This window comes from Microtus oregoni, unplaced genomic scaffold, assembly GCF_018167655.1.
Source record: "Microtus oregoni isolate MIOR12 unplaced genomic scaffold, Mior012 000072F_ref0000427, whole genome shotgun sequence".
Taxonomy (NCBI): Eukaryota; Metazoa; Chordata; class Mammalia; order Rodentia; family Cricetidae; genus Microtus; species Microtus oregoni.
The window spans coordinates 5,965,577-5,984,163 of record NW_024543979.1 but is presented as its reverse complement, the minus strand read 5'-3'; the positions used below and the strand labels follow the sequence as shown (position 1 = coordinate 5,984,163).

The 18,587-nt window shown below is 40.6% G+C and overlaps 1 protein-coding gene across 3 annotated transcripts in view; it reads left to right on the top strand.

Annotated features, from left to right (window-relative positions):
• LOC121440950 (ATP-binding cassette sub-family G member 3-like) overlaps positions 1-18,587 on the top strand; it is a 57,268-nt gene that overhangs the window by 29,306 nt on the left and 9,375 nt on the right. For all 3 annotated transcript variants that reach the window (XM_041642026.1, XM_041642025.1, XM_041642024.1), the window contains exons 9-12: positions 1,878-2,128; positions 4,897-4,979; positions 12,921-13,010; positions 18,189-18,313. In XM_041642026.1, coding sequence (XP_041497960.1) covers positions 1,878-2,128; positions 4,897-4,979; positions 12,921-13,010; positions 18,189-18,313 — 549 coding nt within the window. The remainder of the gene's footprint in view (positions 1-1,877; positions 2,129-4,896; positions 4,980-12,920; positions 13,011-18,188; positions 18,314-18,587) is intronic.

The following is an 18,587-nucleotide window of genomic DNA, read 5'->3' as shown; positions in this document are numbered from 1 at the left end:
TTACATGAGTCTTTAATTTTCTAAGTGATATAACTAGAATTAAGGCAGTGGCTTTGGTGACTGGATCTGCCTCACTCCTTTACTTCCTGAGAATTTAGATCCATAGCAAAAGTACTGGTGGGAGCCACTTTCCCCCCCACAAGTCTGTAGAGTTTCTAGGTCCAGGCCACCACCAAGAAGCATGCCAGCTACTGATCATAAAAACCATTTAAGTGTTTGGTGGAAGGTTCTCTTAAAAAAGCGGTGAGGTTTTTGTTGCTAACACTGAGTCAGGAAGCCTCTCTTCAAGGAGATGTGCCTTTCCTCTAGCAAAAGAGCCCACCCTAGAAAATGCTGCTACCAAGAAGCCATGTTTAACTCTGTTCTTTTGTGTCTAGAATTTCTTTCCAAGCTCTCTCAGGTTTTATGTGGATGTAATTGCCCAAACTTGATGCCATTTGTAGATGAACATTCCTATCCTGCCCATTCCCGCAGCTATTCAGTCCCAACAAAACACATGGAGGCTTATGTTAATTATAAACTGGTTGGCCTATTGGCTCAGGCTTATTATTAATTATCCCTTACATCTTAAATTAATCCATAAATATTATCTCTGTTTAGCCACGTGGCTTGGTACCTTTCTTTTTTTTTTTTTTTTTTTTTTTTTTTTTTTTTTTTACTTGTGCATGTGTTTATTTTTCTCTTATTCATCATTTTTCTTTACTGATGTTGTAAAAAAGATAGTATTAAATAACTACAGACATAGAGTAACTAACACTTTAAGTGGTACATTAAAGTTGTCAAGTAGATATACTGGTCAACAAACTTTGATTGAAGTCAAAATGTGTCAAGAAACACCTGAGGAAAGTTTGAAAATAACTCACTCATCCTCATTTTTTTTCCAACTTGCAGTATTTTTTTTTAAATCAATTCCCAAGCACTAAAATAACTCTTCAGCTACAAGAGGGCTGGGATTTAGTAACTGTGTTGGTTTGTGACAGAGCAGCATGCTGCCCACAAAGCACAGCTTGCAGTTCCAGAGGGCATGATTCACAGCTGGATAGAATTGGAAGCTATTTAAGAAGCAAGCAGTCCTAGAACCTTTACTTATGTTTTAGGAAAATGATGTCCACAGCATTCTGTAGCATGTTTTCTTCATGACTGCGTCTTCTTAATGAGGCATTCTCATCTTGCTTCTTCTGCATCTGGCTGGTGACTGCAGACTGAGCCTTTCTTTTTCCTAGCCTTTTCCTACTCTGGCTGCCCTGATTATACTTCCTGCCTGGCTACAGGCCAATTAGCATTTTATTAAACCACTACAAGTGACAAATCTTTACAGTGTACATGAGCATTTCCCACAGCACATTCACATATGGCAGAAACAGGTACCAGACTCTTTATGAATATTAAGTATACAACCATAAAATAAGGAAGACTATGTTAAGAATTAGGGTATAGATAAGGAAAAGGGCATACAGTTTGCTGTATCCATGGAATAATGACAGTAGTCAGGACAGTTAGGGACACTTTTCTAATCTGTGAAGGAATTTCTCAGGAATAACGTCTCTTTTTCTCAAAGTTTGGTGGGCAGAAGATGGAGCTCAGCTGGTAGACTACTTGCCTAGCATGCACAAAGCCTTGAGTTTGGTTCCTAGCACATAACTGGGTGTGAAGGTGCATGTCTGTAATCTCAGCACTTGAAACAGAGACAGGAGGACCTGGAAGAGTTTAAACTCACCCTTGGCTTCATAGCAACTTTGAGGCCAGTCTAGATTACATGAGACTCTTTCAAAGAAAAACTGATACATAATTTCTGTCTTACTCATGTATACTGTCTCAGAAAAATCAGTTACATTATTGTCTAATATTTCTTGTCTTTATCCACTTTTATCCCAAAGCCGATGAACATAAAGATCTTTCTGAAAGACATCACCAAGTCAGAGAAAAATTAGCCAATATGTATGTCCAGTCCTCCCTATACAGGGAAATGAAAACTGAACTGGATCCACTCTTGGGGGAACAGAAGGCAGGGAGGAGCTCAGCCTTGGAGAAGATCACGCATGTCACTCCTTTCTGGCATCAACTCTGGTGGATTATGCGTCATTCATTTAAGAACTTCAAAGGTTTTTTACAGACCACTATAATTCGGGTAATCTGATGAATTATTTTAATTGTGAAACTCAAGTGTGAAGAATTTCTGAGTCATTCTACTCAAGTCCACACTTATCTTCTGCTCCCTCCCATGTGTTTGTCATCTCCACTCTCCTTAGCATAGAGAAATATTCAACGAAGCAAGTAGAACACAAGTTTTTACTTATGGAAAGCCATTTTAGTGGTCATTTTTTATTTAGAGAAACTATAACGAATAATCCAAGTAGGAAATTAAAGGAATGCAAAGAGAAATTCAGCGCAACTGTGAGCTCCTCACACCTGTCTGCTTTATTTCACCAGTGCATCCTACAAGTTTAAAGTCCAGGAATGAGTAAAGAAGGAAAAGGTTTTTTTTTTTTTTTTTCTGGTGCAACTTTTCATGAAAAAATGGACTTGGAGAAAGTTTAAGTTGAGAAGGGTGGAGATGACTGGAGAGGGAAAGGACGGTTGGTCTGTCGTTGAAATGTGGTGAGGAGACAGGGCCATAGAACAGCTCTGAGGGAGCCTGAGCATCCACTGTCTGAGATGAGCCCATTGCAGAGTGCTGTTCCCTCATCAGGAGTCCAGCGTGTGAAAGCAGCAGCTACTCAAAGAGTGCAGCCCACACACACAGTAACTGGACTGAACAATGCTCTTCCCTGTCAGCCAACTGGAACTGGGAGGAGGTGAAGTTCTACTTTTCTTTAAACTGGCTCTGTAACAAGGATCATTATGCCTTAAGGTTTTCTGTTATTTTTAACATAATTGTCACACAGAAGTGTGGTTCTTCCAGCTCATTGGGCCATCACTTATTCAGTTATTTTTTATTTCATGATTATGATGATTCTGTTGTGTTAGTGTTTGATCCTGGGCCATAGCCCTTAGAGGGCACTCACTCTACCATGGGCCTATATCCCTGTCCCTGGTCAACCAGAATTTACAGTCAGTTCTGCTGTTAGTGCATGGTTATTTTATTCTCAGTCATTTAGTTTCTGTTTCATACTGAAAGGTCTGGTGTTGTTGGCTGTAATGAAACATCACTTTCTTCTTAATATGTGAGCTCCCCTTATCATATTTAAATGTTGCTTCCTTTCCTGATTGTGTGTCTGTGAACGTTTGTACCATTTGTGTTAAACTGTCAGTTGCTCTAAATACTTCGGTCTTTATACTTGAACATTTGTGTCATAAAAGAAACATTTTAAGTCCATTTTTGAGAACAAAAGATTTGATATGATTTGAAAATATGTGGTTTACATTCATTATTTTGGGTTATCCACTGTTTAGTGGTGAGGCAATTTCATGAGGTAGGAAATATGTGTGTGTGTGTGTGTGTGTGTTAGCAATGCTAAGAATTAAAGACTAACTTTTCAAAATTTTATTTATTTATTGTTTTGTATTTGAGTGTTTTGCCTGCATGTATATCTGTGTACCATCTGCATGCCCATGGAGGCCAGAAGAAGGCCTCTTGGAACTGGAGTTACACATGGTTGTTAGAAGCCATTAGGGTGCTGAAAACTGAATCCCAGGTCCTCTGAAAGAGAAGCAAGTGCTCTTAACTACTGAACCATACCGCCAAGCCTTAGGTATTTTGTTTCTAATCTATAGGGTTGCATGCTAGGATGCTTTTCCTTAAGTTATAATATTATATTTTTAAATCATTATCAGAGAAATAATAGAATCTTTCAAATAAGTTGCAGCATCACGTAGCCTTACACGTTTGCTAATGGAAGCACCTTCTAAAGTGATTTTAACCCAAACATCAAAGCAGTGCAGGCTCCCTGTTACAGTCTGTCCACACTGAGCAGTTGGAGGTCAATGAGGGTCTGGAGGAGATGGCAGCTTAAATGAGACTTAGCCCAGGCTGCTCTGGCTGATGCTGATGGAGCTGCCGTGATAGAGATGGTGGGCAATGGGAGCATCGAGGGACCCAGAGGAGGCTGTATGATCACTGTGGTGACAGCAATAGTGCTGGTTCCCACACAGCACACACTTCCCAGAGGTGACACAGGTGAGGACCAGCTCACCCCTTCTTAGCACACAAAATCCCATTGCTAGGAACTGTGTTGTAAGTAATTTTTAATTTCATTATTTGGTTTGTACATACAGCATCCACTGTATGTTCTCCACTGAGCTGTCCCTCTGGCCTTAGTGTGCTTGTTTCTAACTATAGGAGTAAAGAAAGCCTGAATTCTTTTTTTTTTTATATTTTTTAATTTATTTATTTATTAAAGATTTCTGTCTCTTCCCCGCCACTGCCACCCATTTCCCTCCCCCTTCCCCAATTAAGTCCCCCCCCCCTCAGCCCGAAGAGCAATCAGGGTTCTCTGCCCTGTGGGAAGTCCAAGGATCCCCCACCTCCATCCAGGTCTAGTAAATTGAGCAGTGAGGTAAGCCTAAATTCTTTTGAGCCACATGAAGTAGAAATCTGCAATTGTTTGCTCGCACCAGAGTTGACCTCCCCCGGCACCAGCCTCCTCTCCCACCCTGTGTCATGGATGTTTTAGTACCTGGACTGAGTCCCTCGTGGAGCACTGGGAGAAGTCTTAGCATTTTCAGGGCCTGCACTGTTGGAGCCTCAGATTGCAAAGACCTTCATTTTCAGTTTCACACATAAGCAGTCTATGTGTGTTTCATATTCTTCCAGGCACTTTGACCAAAATATAATGTTTATCTCATTAGAGAGATCTTATTAGGAAATTATATATATTAAAATAATGCACAATGTGTAGGATACTGCTTTCTCCTAATGGAATATTTTTTCTTTTTTTTTCTTCTATTTTTTGAAAGGCAATTATCACAGTCATAGTGGCTGTGTTTATGGGTACCATGTTCTATATTATAAGAGATGATTGTGGTGGAGCCTATACCAGGTAAGCAAACTTACATCCTGATTTTGAGAAAATGCTGTTACTTTGTTCAAGCTTATAGAAATCCATTAAGAATTAGAATTCATGATGAGAGCAGAGTAAATGTTTTATGATATGGTAGAGTGTGCGTTGAAGCCTGAATGGGCAAACCCAACTTTTCACGTGTTTGTGTGTAAAGAGTAGGAAAGTAGACACACCACACATTTCACATTTTACCCGTTTTAGTGTGTGGAGTAGCATCATATTATGCAACTATCGCCACACTTGAAATATAGGTCATTTTTCATCTTCCCAAAAGGAATCCCATACCTTGAAACAAGACTCCTCATACTACCCATTTCTGATTGCTGATGTCAACCATTCTATTTTCTGTCTTTGAAATTAGTTCTGTGGGAACCCAGATTGGAGTCACACAGTATCTCTCTTTTTGTGTTATTTGGTTTTGTACTTCTTTATTTTGGCTGGTTTGTTTTCATTAGTGCAATGTCCTCGGGGCTCATCAAAGTGTGGTATGTATGTGTGTGTAGATTTCTTGGGCTCTGGAAGGCAAAATAATATTTCATTGTGTGAATATGCTGTGCTATTTCCTATTCATCTGTGATTGCAAATGTGGTTTGGTCTCAACTTTGGCTACTATGAACCATGCTTCTAAGTGTGCAAGTATACCTGTTTGAGCCCTGGACATTTGTTATTTAAGGTAGAAAGCAAGAGCTGCCAAATCATAGGCCATTGGGTTAATTGTTTGAGGAGCTGCTGTCCTGTCTCCAACTCGACTGTCCTATTTTATATCCTCACCAGCACAACACGAGGGCTCCAATATGTCCACATCCTCACGCTTTCTTGGTCTGAATATCTTATTTTTTATTTTTTTATTACTTTATAAATAATACCAATCAAAATTTCCACTTCCTCCCCTCCTCCCACTTCCCTCCTGCTCCCCCACTCACCCTCCTTTCTTCCCTTCTAGTCCTAAGAGAGGGCAGGGTACCCTGCACTGTGGGAAGTCCAACACCCTCCCCCCTCAATCCAGGCTTAGGAAGGTATGCATCCAAATAGAATAGGATCCCCAAACGCTAGTACATGCAGTAGAGACAAATCAGTGCCATTATCATTGGCTTCTCAGTCTTCCCCCATTGTCAGCCACATTCAGAAGGTCCAGTTTGATTCCATGCTCCTTCAGTCCCAGTCCAGCTGGATCTGGTGAGCTCCCTTTACCTTAGGCACACTGTCTCTGTGGGTGGACCAACCCCTCGTGATTCTGACTTCCTTGTTCATATTCTCCCTCCTTCTGCTCTTCAAATGGACCTTAGGAGCCCAGTCCAGTAATCCTATGTGGGTCTCTGTCTCTATCTCCATCCGTCACTGGACGAAGGTTCTATAGTTATATTCAAGATAGTCATCAGTCTGACTATTGGACCAAGGCTAGTTCAGGCACCCTCTCTTCCACTGCCCAGGGTCCTAGGTGGAATCATCCCCATGTACTTCTGGGAACGCCCCCAGAGCCAAGCCTCTTGCTAAACCCCAAATGGCTCCCTCAATTAAGATATCTCCTTCCCTGCTCCCATATCCATCCTTCCTCCATCTCAACCATACCACTCCCCCAAGCTCTCCTCAGCCATCCCCTTCTTCCTTCTCTCTTCCCCTCTCTTTCCTCCACCACACTTCCATGCTCCCAACTTTTGCCTGGTGATGTTGTCTGTTTCCAATTTCCAGGAGGATCTACATATGTTTTTTTTTTGGGTTCACCTTATTACTTAGCTTCTCTAGGATCGTGAACTATAGGCTCAAGGTCCTTTGTTTATGGCTAGAATCCACTTATGAGTGAGTACATATCATACTCATATTTTTGGGTCTGGGTTATCTCAGGATAGTGTTTTCTATTTCTATCCATTTGCATGCAAAATTCAAGATGTCATTTTTTTTTTCGCTGAGTAGTATTCTAATGTGTAGATGTGCCACACTTTTTTTATCCATTCTTCCATTGAGGGGCATCTATGTTGTTTCCAGGTTCTGACTATTACATATAATGCTGCTATGAACATAGTTGAACAAATGCTTTTGTAGTATGATTGGGCATTTCTTGGGTATATTCCCAAGAGTGTTATTGCTGGATCCTGAGGTAGGTTAACTCCCAATTTTCTGAGAAAGCAACACACTGATTTCCAAAGTGATTGTACAAGTTTGCATTCCCACCAGTAATGGATGAGTGTTCCCCTTACTCTACATTCTCTCCAGCATAGGCTATTGGTGTTTTTGATTTTAGCCATTCTCACAGGTGTAAGATGGTATCTCAAAGTTGTTTTGATTTCCATTTCCCTGATAGCTAGTAAAGTTGAACATGTCTTTAAGTATCTTTTGGCCTTTTGAAACTCTTCTGCTGAAAATTCTCTGTTCAGTTCGGTACCCCATTTTGTAAAATTGGGTTATTTCTGTAAAGCAAAGGACACAGTCATTAAGACAAAAAGGCAACCTACTGAATGGGAAAAGATCTTCACCAACCCCATATCAGACAAAGGTCTGATCTCTAAAATATATAAAAAACTCAAGAAACTAGACATTAACAATTTTAAATAACCCAATTAAAATGGTTTGAATATCTTATTCAAAGATAGCAATGAAAAAAATAAATCACAATCTATTGAATATTCTATAAAGAGCCTGTTGAACCCATTTTCCCATTTTAAGTTTGAATGCTTTCTTTTCATTCCACAAATATTTATTTGTTTACTTAGTATGTGCACATATGAGGTCATGCATTTGCTACTGCATGCATGTGGAGGTCAGAGGAAAATTGAGAAGAGCAGATCCTTCCAGCACATGGGTTTCAGGCATTGTACTCAAGGGCATTATGCTTGAAAGCAGTCATCTTACGTGCTGAACCATCTCACTGGCCTTTAATTTTTCCTTGCTATTAAGTTATAGTTATTTTGGTTTCTGAGATGTGAGTCCCCCACCAGATACATACATGATCTACAGATATTTCCTCCCTCTGTGTGTTGCCTTTTTATTCTGTTTATAATGCCTTGGCACATAAATGCTTTTAGCGTACTCTGCTTATCCTTTTGTTGCCCTGGTGCCAATTTTTTTGAATATATTAGGTTTATTTGAATGTGAGTGTGGATGATAGAATGGGACTGTCTTTCCTGACTTGTCTTCCAGATCATCACCCTTTTGGCTCTTGTCTAGTTTGAACTACAATGTGTCTTTAAAGATATGCTTTCATGTTAAAACTTTTCAAGGACTACAGCATGTTCCAAACATAGCTTCTCAGCAGGATGACAATTTTCAGAATTTTCACTGTAATTTATGTGAGGCACACTACTCTTTGTTCAACTGGGCTCCCTGCTTAACACCCACAGCCTCAGGATACCACCCAATGGCCAGAGAATTTTTACCATGAAAGTTCTGTTGACTTGATTTTCGTGTGAATGTGTGTGTGTTAGTGTATATGTGTGTATGTGTGTTAGTGTGTGTGAAGTATGTATGTTGTGTGTTATATGTCCAGGTTTGTGTGGCATACACTCATGATTAGGTACACATGTCCATGTTGTTGAATGTGCAGGTGTCTGCACGTGGAGGTCAGAGGTTGATGGCGGGTTTTCCTTGATGTCCCTCTACTTCCTTTTTCAAGGCAGATCCCTCACTGAACCTAGAGATCATTTACTTGACTAGGCTGGCTGATGAGCTCTAAGCATCCACCTCTGTACCCTTCATCATTGGGGTTACAGATGAGAAGTGCTGTGCCTAGGTAGTTTTATTTGGGTCCTAGGCATCTGAAATCAGGTCATTTTGGCTAAATGGCAGACGCTTTGCTAAACGGGCCACCTTTCAGCTCCATAAGTCTGTTTTGATATATGGAAAGCAATAACCAGTTTTGAAAGATAGAATACACATAAAAATCAGTTCTGTGGATTCCTTATGTGTGGATCAAACAATAATCTGCAGTGAGATGATCATTGCAGCTATTCAGTCTGTCTGCTTTTCATCATCCCTGAAGGCAAGGATCTAAAAGCTTTCCTGGCGTAGCCATATCTCGTGAGAATGGCAAAGGTCCTAATGCTAGCAGAGCTGCTTGACAAAGATCCAACAAAGCTGAGCCACATGGGTGACACTGTTCCATTTCTGTTTGTGATCTCTATGTGCTGTATGCTTGGGGAACTTTAATATGTGTACAATTTGGGGATATTGTGTAGATGGAAATTTTCTTATGAATCAATTCCTTCTCCCAGTTGTACTGACTGTGCCTCAGCAGCCTCTGCCTACCATCTCCTTGCCACTGAGGTCTCATCCCAGGAGGGGCCTTTGTGTCTTATATTTTTTTATAAGAAGTTGGACTGTGTGACAATGGCCTTTGTGTATGGTTTATTCCAGTCTTCCTGATTAATGGTTGATCCTTTTAGATAGTGTCCTGGTTAGGTTTGTTTTTGTCAACTTCACATCAGCCAGAGTCATGTGGGAAGAAGAAACCTTGATTAAGAAAATGCATCTATTAGGGTGGCTTGTGGGAAAGAAAGGCTGTGGGGCATTATCTTGATTAATGATGGATGTGGGAGGGGCCAGCCCACTGACAGTGGTGCAACCCCTGGGCAGGTGGTTCTGAGTTTAATAAGAAAGCAGGCTGAGCTAGCCATGAGGAGCACTCTCCTAAGGCCCCAGCCTCTATCCCTGCCTCCACGGTCCTGCCGTGAATTCCTGTGTGACATTCCTTGGGAATGGACTGTGACCTGGGATATGTAAGCCAAATAAATCCTATTTTCCCTATGTCTCTTTCAATCAGGGTGTTCATCACAGCAACAGAAACCTAAGTAGCATAGCTCTAAACACTTCCTCAACAGGCTCTGTGGAATAAAGCTATTAAATTACTTTCTATGGTGATATTTAACATATTCATCAATCTGATTACAGGGTAAGGCCAGTTCGGGCAACCTTTCCACTATTGTTTATGGTCTTAGCTGGGGTTATCCATGTGGATTCCTGGGAATTTCTCTAGTGCCAGGTTTCTTGCTAGCCCCATAATGGCTCCCTCAATCAAAATGTCTCTCTCCTTGCTCTCATCTCTGTCCGTCCTCCATCTTGACTATCCCATTCCCTCAAGTTATTCTACCCACTCCCCTTCTTCTCTCCTCTTTCCTATCTATCCTCCCTTCTCTCCCCACCCTCATGCTCCTAATTTTGTCAGGAGATCTTGTCCATTTCTACTTTCCAGGGGGACCTATATATGTTTTTCTTAAGGTTCACTTTGTTACTTAGCTTCTCTAGGGTCATGGACTATAGGTTCATTATCCTTTGCTTTATAGCTAGTATCCAGTTATGAGTGAGTACATACAATGTTCATCTTTCTGGGTCTGGGTTACCTCACTTAAGATTTTTTTCTAGTTCTATCCATTTGCATGCAAATTTCAAGATGTCTTGAAATTGCTTTTTACCTCTGAGGAGTACTCTAATGTGTAATGTGTCACATTTTCTTTATCCATTCTTTGGCTGAGGGAGATCTAGGCTGTTTCCAGGTTCTGACTATTACAAATAATGCTGCTATGAAAATAGTAGAACAAATGTCCTTGTAGTATGATTGAGCATCCTTTGGGTATATTCCCAAGAGTGGTATTGCTAGATCCTGAGGTAGGTGGATTCCCAATTTTCTGAGAAACTGCCATACTGATTTCCAGAGTGATTGTACGAGTTTGCATTCCCACCAGTAATAGAGGAGTGTTTTTCTTACTCCATATCCTCTCCAGCATGAGCTATCATTAGTGTTTTTGATCTTAGCCATTCTGACTGGTGCAGGATGGTATCTCAGTGTTGTTTTGGTTTGCATTTGCCCTATGGCTAAGGATGTTGAACATTTCATTAAGTGCCTTTCAGCCATCTGAGACTTTTCTGTTGAGAATTCTCTTTTTAGTTCTTCACCCAATATCACCATAGAATTTTCATTCAGCAACCAATGAAAACAGAGACAGAGACCTGCAGCAGAGCACTGGGCTGAGCTCCCAAAGTACAGTTGAAGATTGGGAGGAGTGAGAATATGATCAAAGAGATCAAGACCATGATGGGGACACTCACTGAAACAGTTTACTTGAGCTAATGGGAACTCACCAGCTCCAGCCAGACAGGGAAGGAGCCTGCATAGGTCCAAACTTGTCCCTCTGAATGTGGGTGGCAGTTGGATGACTGAGGCAGACTGTGAGGTCACTGGCAGTGGCACCAAGATTTATTCCTACTGCTTCTACTGGCTTTATTCCCATAAATCTTCTCTTTGGATGGATACCTTGCTCAGCCCAGATATAGTAGGGAGGGCCTTGGACCTTCCCCCAAACAATGTGCCCTACCCTCTCTTAGGAGTGAATAGAGGATGAGGTAGGGGATATGTGGAGGAAATAGGAGGAGAAGAAGGAGTGGGAACTGGGATTGGTATGTTAAATGAAAAAAAGATAGTTTGTTTTATTTTTAAAAAAAATAAATTAAATTAAAAATAAACCAGTGAGTGATAAAGTGATAAAAAAATTACTTTCAGGGTCAATATTAGTATTTTCATCGTCAGCAATATTCCAGAGTCCAAAAGATACTTCTCTTGTTTTGATCCAGCATTACCTTTTCACTTTGTCCAACCTGTGTAACTAGTAACTAGGTTTCAATTTTGTGATGTATGAGTTCCTTTGTCTCAGAAGCATTGTAGGGTTGAGGCAGCCAAATATTAAGGAAATGACATCACAGGAAATAATTAGACCTAGAAATTTATTCTGTGCCTATTTACAAACACAATTTTCCCCAAATGCATGTGAAGTCTGGTATTCATTGGAGCCCGATGCACAGTAATCAAGTGATGGAACTTAAGTGTCTACCAGCAGAAAGCTGGTACAAAAAATGTGACTTGTAATGCGGCTGATTTTCAAAATAAGATTTTATGACAACATGGATAAAACTGAAGATTTGAGGAACATCATGCAAAGTAAAATAATCTAAACACAGAAAGACAAATGTGTTTCACTTCCCTGTGGATTATGAAGCAATTGCCCTCCTGGAAACAGGGGATAAAGTGATGATGGGCAGAGGCAGTGTGGAGAGAAGACACGAGTATGGGCAAGGAGAACAGTATTAGTTACACAGGAGAATAGGATGCTTTTCCTTTGAGATAAATTGTACAGCACATTCAATTCAGAAAATATAATACACATTTCAAGGTTTCTGAGAATATATTTCTGATACATTTTTATGAAAATGATGTATATTTGTAGTGATGAACATCACCTAATATAGTTTTATATAATTATTTTACAAAACTGCTCATGAATCATGTTAGTTTATACCTTCAATATGTGGTCATAGGTTGTCAATCTATAATTATAAAATTTAAAATAACAGATAAGTATTTAGACGTGACATTTATGGTTAAGTGTAGCCAGGGTCACAAATTCCCCTTCTAAGTTCTTGGTTTTATTGATAAACATACATGAGAGTAAACCCAGATGGGAACTTGAGGACAATTTATTGGAGGCAGACAGAGGGAGAATTCCATGAACACTAAGGGAAGGGTGTGTATGGGCGTGTAAGAGTGGCGAGGAAGAGAGTTGTGCATCTAGTAGAGCAGAGCCTTGAAAGCAAGACTGGCTCATTAGGAGGGGAGGAGAAACCCAGGTCCTCTGCTCTATTGCTGGGCACATGGTGCTCAGCTCCTCCACACTATGGTTGGTCACGTGGTCCTCTGGTCCTCTGTCCTTGTTTGGTCCTTTGAGGCAGGGACACAACTGTGACCTGACAGGCCCAGACCTTGTCATGCAGCCCAAGCTGGCCTCAGTCTGCAGCAATTCTTTCCAATACTGCTTCTTTATTGTCATTTTTAAAAAATAAATTTATATGATTTTATTTAATCTATAGAAAGCTCTGTTGTAAAGAAGCCATTCCAATGTTGAATTTTCTGTTTGATTTTCCTCTATTTTCTTTCTGCAGATCTGTCATGCTCTTCTTGCTTACAAGTGTTGAGTGTATCACAGGCACGTCTGCAGGGGAGCTCTTCATGATTGACAGGGATCGCTTTGTGTAAGTAGCCCCTGCTCCAGAGGCAGGCTTAAGGTCATGGTGACCAAGCTAATTATATTCATAGTTGGGCTTGGATGTTATCACATGAAATACTAGTATTTTTCCATTTTATTATTTGTTTAGTTGAAAAGTAAACAAATTATGAAAGTTTGTGTTCATTATTGTTGTGGCCCCAGGCGTTTTGAAGCATGTAAAGAGATTACTAATATTAATGAAAAGCTGAATGGGAAATCAAGAACAAAAGTGTCTGATGCTCTGTGAAAGTTTCAAATTTTGGGTGTGGTCACCAGATCTCAGTGCTGCAGACACAGTAGTAGGGGCTGAGAATCACTGGAAGGTCCGGAAACCTCAGGGGTTTCATTGAGCTTAAGTGTACTGAGTTCAGCAGCACATTGGAGTGAGAGTCCTCCTCTTGATGCAGTACTGGAAAGAGCCAGACAGGAGCTGAATATAAAAGAGCTGTTTATCTCCTGTGTTCCTCAAACATGCTTAGGAGTCACTCCTCTCAAAGATGGGCAAGATTTGCCCCCAAGTACATGCTGAGGAGGGGAGTCATCAAAGAGGAACTGAGGGCCTTGCTTGAAACATGATTAATAAAAACTCAGACTAAAATTGGGGTTCAACCTAAAGACCAAAAAGTAAAGCAGCCAACGTCTGGCTCTTACCTTGACCTCAGTCCAAAATGTCGATCATGCCTCCAGGAATCTCAGAATGAGACTGTGTTGAGTGCTGTTTCCTCCCATTTTATAATCTTCTCTAGGGCTGGGATTAAAGGTGTGCACCACTGTGATTAAAGACATGCACTGCCTGGTTTCTATGGCAACCAGTGTAGCCATTGAGATTAAAGGTGTGTGTTACCACTGTCTGGTGTAAGGCTGATAGGGGGGTGCTGTTTCACTCTCAGATCTTCAGGCAAGTTTTGTTTAGTAAATACAATTGAAATGCCACTACATTTCCCCTTTTTGTCTAAAGTCAAAAGAAAGCTATAATATAAGAAAACAAAATACAATAAGTACAATGACTATATACAATATACACAGGCAATAAATATATCAACAATGTCTAGTCCATTTGCATTTGACAAATTTAGAGAAAATACTTTAAATCTATCCTATCTTGGTGAGTCCAAAGTGTTGTACCTAATTTACTTTCTATAATAACTTGCTTTCTGTGTCTATAACCTATTCTAATCTAATAACCTAATCTAATCTTCAACTATCTCAGAGACCCAAGAAGAAAATAATATTAACTGAACAAACAGAAAGTGCAAGCATGTGACTTCCACAAAATATGTGAATAATGACAGAAACAGCTGACTTTCTGGACAGTCACCCAAAATTCCTCTGCAACAATAGGGTATCTCCATTTTCAGCCTATAGGCCTAACAGATCCAACAGATCTTTCTGCGAAGCAGGACATTCTGAAGGGCTGTCCCTCTTGGTCTTGACAACGTTTGGCAGTTACTTTCTTTCCTGTCCTGCTTATCCAATTAGGAAAGCATGCTGTCAGCAGATGAGGCAAGGACATTTTCTTGCCCAGTGTCTTATTTTTGTCACAAAGAAAGCAAACTCCATGTGGAATTTCTTCAATGCCCATTATCTTCTCTGAAGTAGAAGATTGCTGCTGCCAGGAGCAGATAGATATCACTGTCATAAAAAGAAGAGCCTAGGTTATTAAAATATTTAAATTTCATATTCTGTAGAGCTCTGAAGTGTTTGAAGAAGACCTATCTATCTAAAATATATCTATGTTTTAGCATGAAAAGATACCATATGTGACTATAAGTTCAATTGTTGTAGGTGATGAACTACTAACCGTATCTCCTATTATCCTAAATAGTTGGTAATAATAATTTTCAAAGACTATAAATTTGCATACATTGTTAAATGAGCTGTACAGTATAATACCTTGAAGAAGTTTAGAAATGTATAAGATACTGATTGCTTAATATCTTTCAGATCTTTCATACATATAAATTCCCATTTATATTCTGTATATCTTTTTGGGTATTGAGTATTTGCTGGCTTTTCAGAGGTAATAACAGGATAAGTTATAGCTAAATCTTTTGGTATGTCATTTCTGACTCTGAGAGGTATTGGCAATACTAAATATCTAAAATTATCTTTTGTATGTAACTCCTCTCCTTCCTTATCAGTTCTGATAAGTTTCTCAACAAACTCAAATCTTTTTGTTACTGTCTTTTGTAAGGTCTGAACCTCTTGACCTGTGACTATTTCTAATTATTTCTTCAAATCAATTACTTTCTGATTCTCATTATGATAATGTGACTCCAAGTTTTAAAATTTTTCCATTAGTGATATCTTCTCATCCTTAGAGATTATTTGGATGGTACATAGATTTCCTTCTAGGAGGGATGTTCTATCTGCTAGCTTGTCATAACGTTTAACAGATTTTGATTGTCAATTTCAACAATATGTATTCTTTCAGATAATCTCTCAGTACCATTTTGTAAGGTTTTCATCACCCATTGACATGGATTGAATTTTCCCTTTCAAATTATGTTCATGATTTTTAATCGTATGAATCCTTTCAGCCAACTTCTCATTATTAGTCTGTAAAGTTGTATCATTTTTTTAAAGTTTCTCATTCTTGACTCTGTTATTGAACAATTTCCTTAAAGATATAATATTAATAATCAAATTGATGACAGTTATGGCTAATAAGGTAGAAGTCCCAGGTAGGTTATTAATTCTATCCATAACAGAAATGCAAAGGTTATTAAATTCTTAGATGATTATAATATCTGCCATTATTTTAGGAGTGGTTTACAAAAAAATTATAGTTGTCTTTATATATATGTTTTGCCTCTGTTAAAATTCTGGTTTACCTGAGACTTTTAAGGTGTAATAAAAATGTGGGCCAGCAGCTGGACTGCGACCGAAAAAGCATGGGATAAAACCGGACTCTCTGAACATGGCGAACAATGAGGGCTGATGAGACACCAAGGACAATGGCAGGGGGTTTTGATCCTACTTAATGTGCTGGCTTTGTGGGAGCCTAGCCAGTTTGGATGTTCACCTTCCTAGATATGGACGGAGGGGGGAGGACCTAGGACTTAACACAGGGCAGGGAACCCGGACTGCTCTGTGGACTGGAGAGGGAGGGGGAGAGGAGTGGGGGGAGGGGGAAAAGGGTGGGAGGAGGGGGAGAAGGGTGGGAGGAGGGGGAGAGGGGTGGGAGGAGGGGAAGGGAGGTGGGAGGCTGGGAGGAGGTGGAGACTTGTTTTTTGTTTATGTTTTTTTTTCTTCTTTTCGCAATAAAAAAAAAATGTGGGCCAGAAAAACCTATGGATTTTCTAAGCAGAACTCAAAACCAAAATTGAATGGAATTTTGGTAAAGAGATGCTGCTCGGGGCAGCTGTGCAGCAGTAGCATATAAGAACCATGGGAAGTGGGAAACCGCAGTAGCCATGTAGGAGCTGCATGCATATGGGACTGGTGGAAAGCTGCAGAACTGCAGAAGTCACAGGAAGCTACATGGGGCTTAGGAAAACCACGTGGGGGGCCCGTGGGGGGCCCAGTATGAGAGGAAGCAGAGCTGGGGTAGATGGGAGTGCTAATGCTTCTCACAAACCCAGATGGCTAGGTTTGGGTTCCAATTTCCAAAGCTGGAATTCCAATCCCAGGCCTGGCATGGGCTGGTGGCTAAAAAGCCTCAGGCATATGTTTTTTTTTTTTGGTGTGTATGTTTGTAAATTTGTGCCTATGTTGGGTACCTTAATGAAGCATGATTAATAAAAGTTCAGAGACTTAATTTTGGGTTCAACCTGAAGAGCAAAAGGTAAAGCAGCCAGCCACTGGTTATTACCTTGACCTCAGTCCAAAATGGCAATCCTGCCTCAAAGAATCTCAGAATGAGACTGTGTTGAGAGCCATTTCCTCTTGTTTTATAATCCTATCTAGGGCTGGGATTAAAGGCATTTCGATGGCAACCAGTGTGGCCACTGGGATTAAAGTTGTGTGTTGCCACTACCTGGTGTAAAACTGATCAGTGGAACTGTTTTACTCTCAGATCTTCTGGAAAGCTTTATTTACTAAAATACAATTGCAATGCCACTACTCTTGCTCAGTTGGTACAGTGCATAAAATCCCATTTTGGAGTCACAGAATCACAAAACCCTGAGTATGACTTTATTTCTGTAATCCCAGCACTTGTGGACAGGATAGAGGCAGGAGGATGGTCATTGTTGGCTACATATGGAGTTTGAGTCCAGCCTGCACTCGTGGTCTATTCTCAAAAAGGAAAATCAGGGCTACAATGAAGACACTAGGAGTGGAAGACCATGGAATGGCGTAGAGAAAGATATCAGGAAGGGAAGATAGATTTGGTACTGGTAAGGATTCATGGTTGAAAAGTGAGATTATTGAAGGAATAAATCTGCCCCAAGTGAGAGCAGCAGAAGAGAAGGATGTAGTGTCCTGAAGCTGCACTGTGACCTCAGAGTGACAGTGTCACCTTCTTCATAAGAACTGGAAGGAGAGGAGTTTCCATGACTGCCGTGCACCCCCCCCCCCCTGCTGCCGCTCTCTGAGCGCTAGCTTCAGGCAAGGGGTTGGGGGCTGAGGAAACACACGCAGAGACACACCAGCAAAAGAACCTCTAATCGCTGGTACAAAAGCCCTTCTTTAATAACACCATGGAGGCTTAAATACCCTGCAGTCAATGGCCAACAGGTGAAAATCCCATCCTCTGATCCTCTAGGCGAGGCACAGCTTCTAGTAACTTCAATTAGAAGGCTCTAGACAGGGAAGAGCAGCTGGAGGCCAGGACTCAATTGGTCCCAACACATGTCTATGGTCTGAGGTGAGGTATGAATGAGCTGCTCCTCAGGGAGCCAGGGGTCAGCTTCAGAGGGCAGAGACTCTGAGGAGAGTGGGCACATTGGGCTGTTTCCTTGGAGGGGCTGTTGTGTGGCCAGAGTGGACTAAAGAGGGGAGAGTTCTCTGGTGGGTAGAATCATAGTGAGAATTTTATAATGATGATGGCTTAGAGATGCTGGTACCGAAGATGGGGACAGGTATGGGAGTCACCCTGTGCAGTAGGGAACACTGTCCTGTTAGGCTCCCTGTGGCAGCAGAAGTCAGTTTAGCCAGCATCTCCCCTGTGCCTTCTGGACTAATCTATATAAGATGTATAACATGATCTTTGTCTCTCTAGACATGAGCACACCAGTGGATACTACAGAGTGTCATCATACTTCCTTGGGAAATTGCTGGGTGAGCTGGTGCCCAGAAGGTTATTCCCAAGTATTATATTTACTGTTATAGTATTCAGCATAGCAGGTAAGTGACGAAGCAAGAGAATGTGTGTTTACTCTTGGAGGAGCGTGTTTTGGTTTGTACAACTGTGGCGAGTCTAAAGTAGAAGAGCATGTCTCCACTATGTGCCATGTAAATCAGGTGTTCAGTTCAAAAAAAGTCTCCAAGACTTGCTTTCAAAAGAACTGCAAAGCTGTTTATAAAGGTCTTATTTTACTAAGAGATCATATGTATTATCATTAATTAATTAATAACTTATACATTTGAGACAGTGTCAGTGGAGCAAGATCAGTTATTA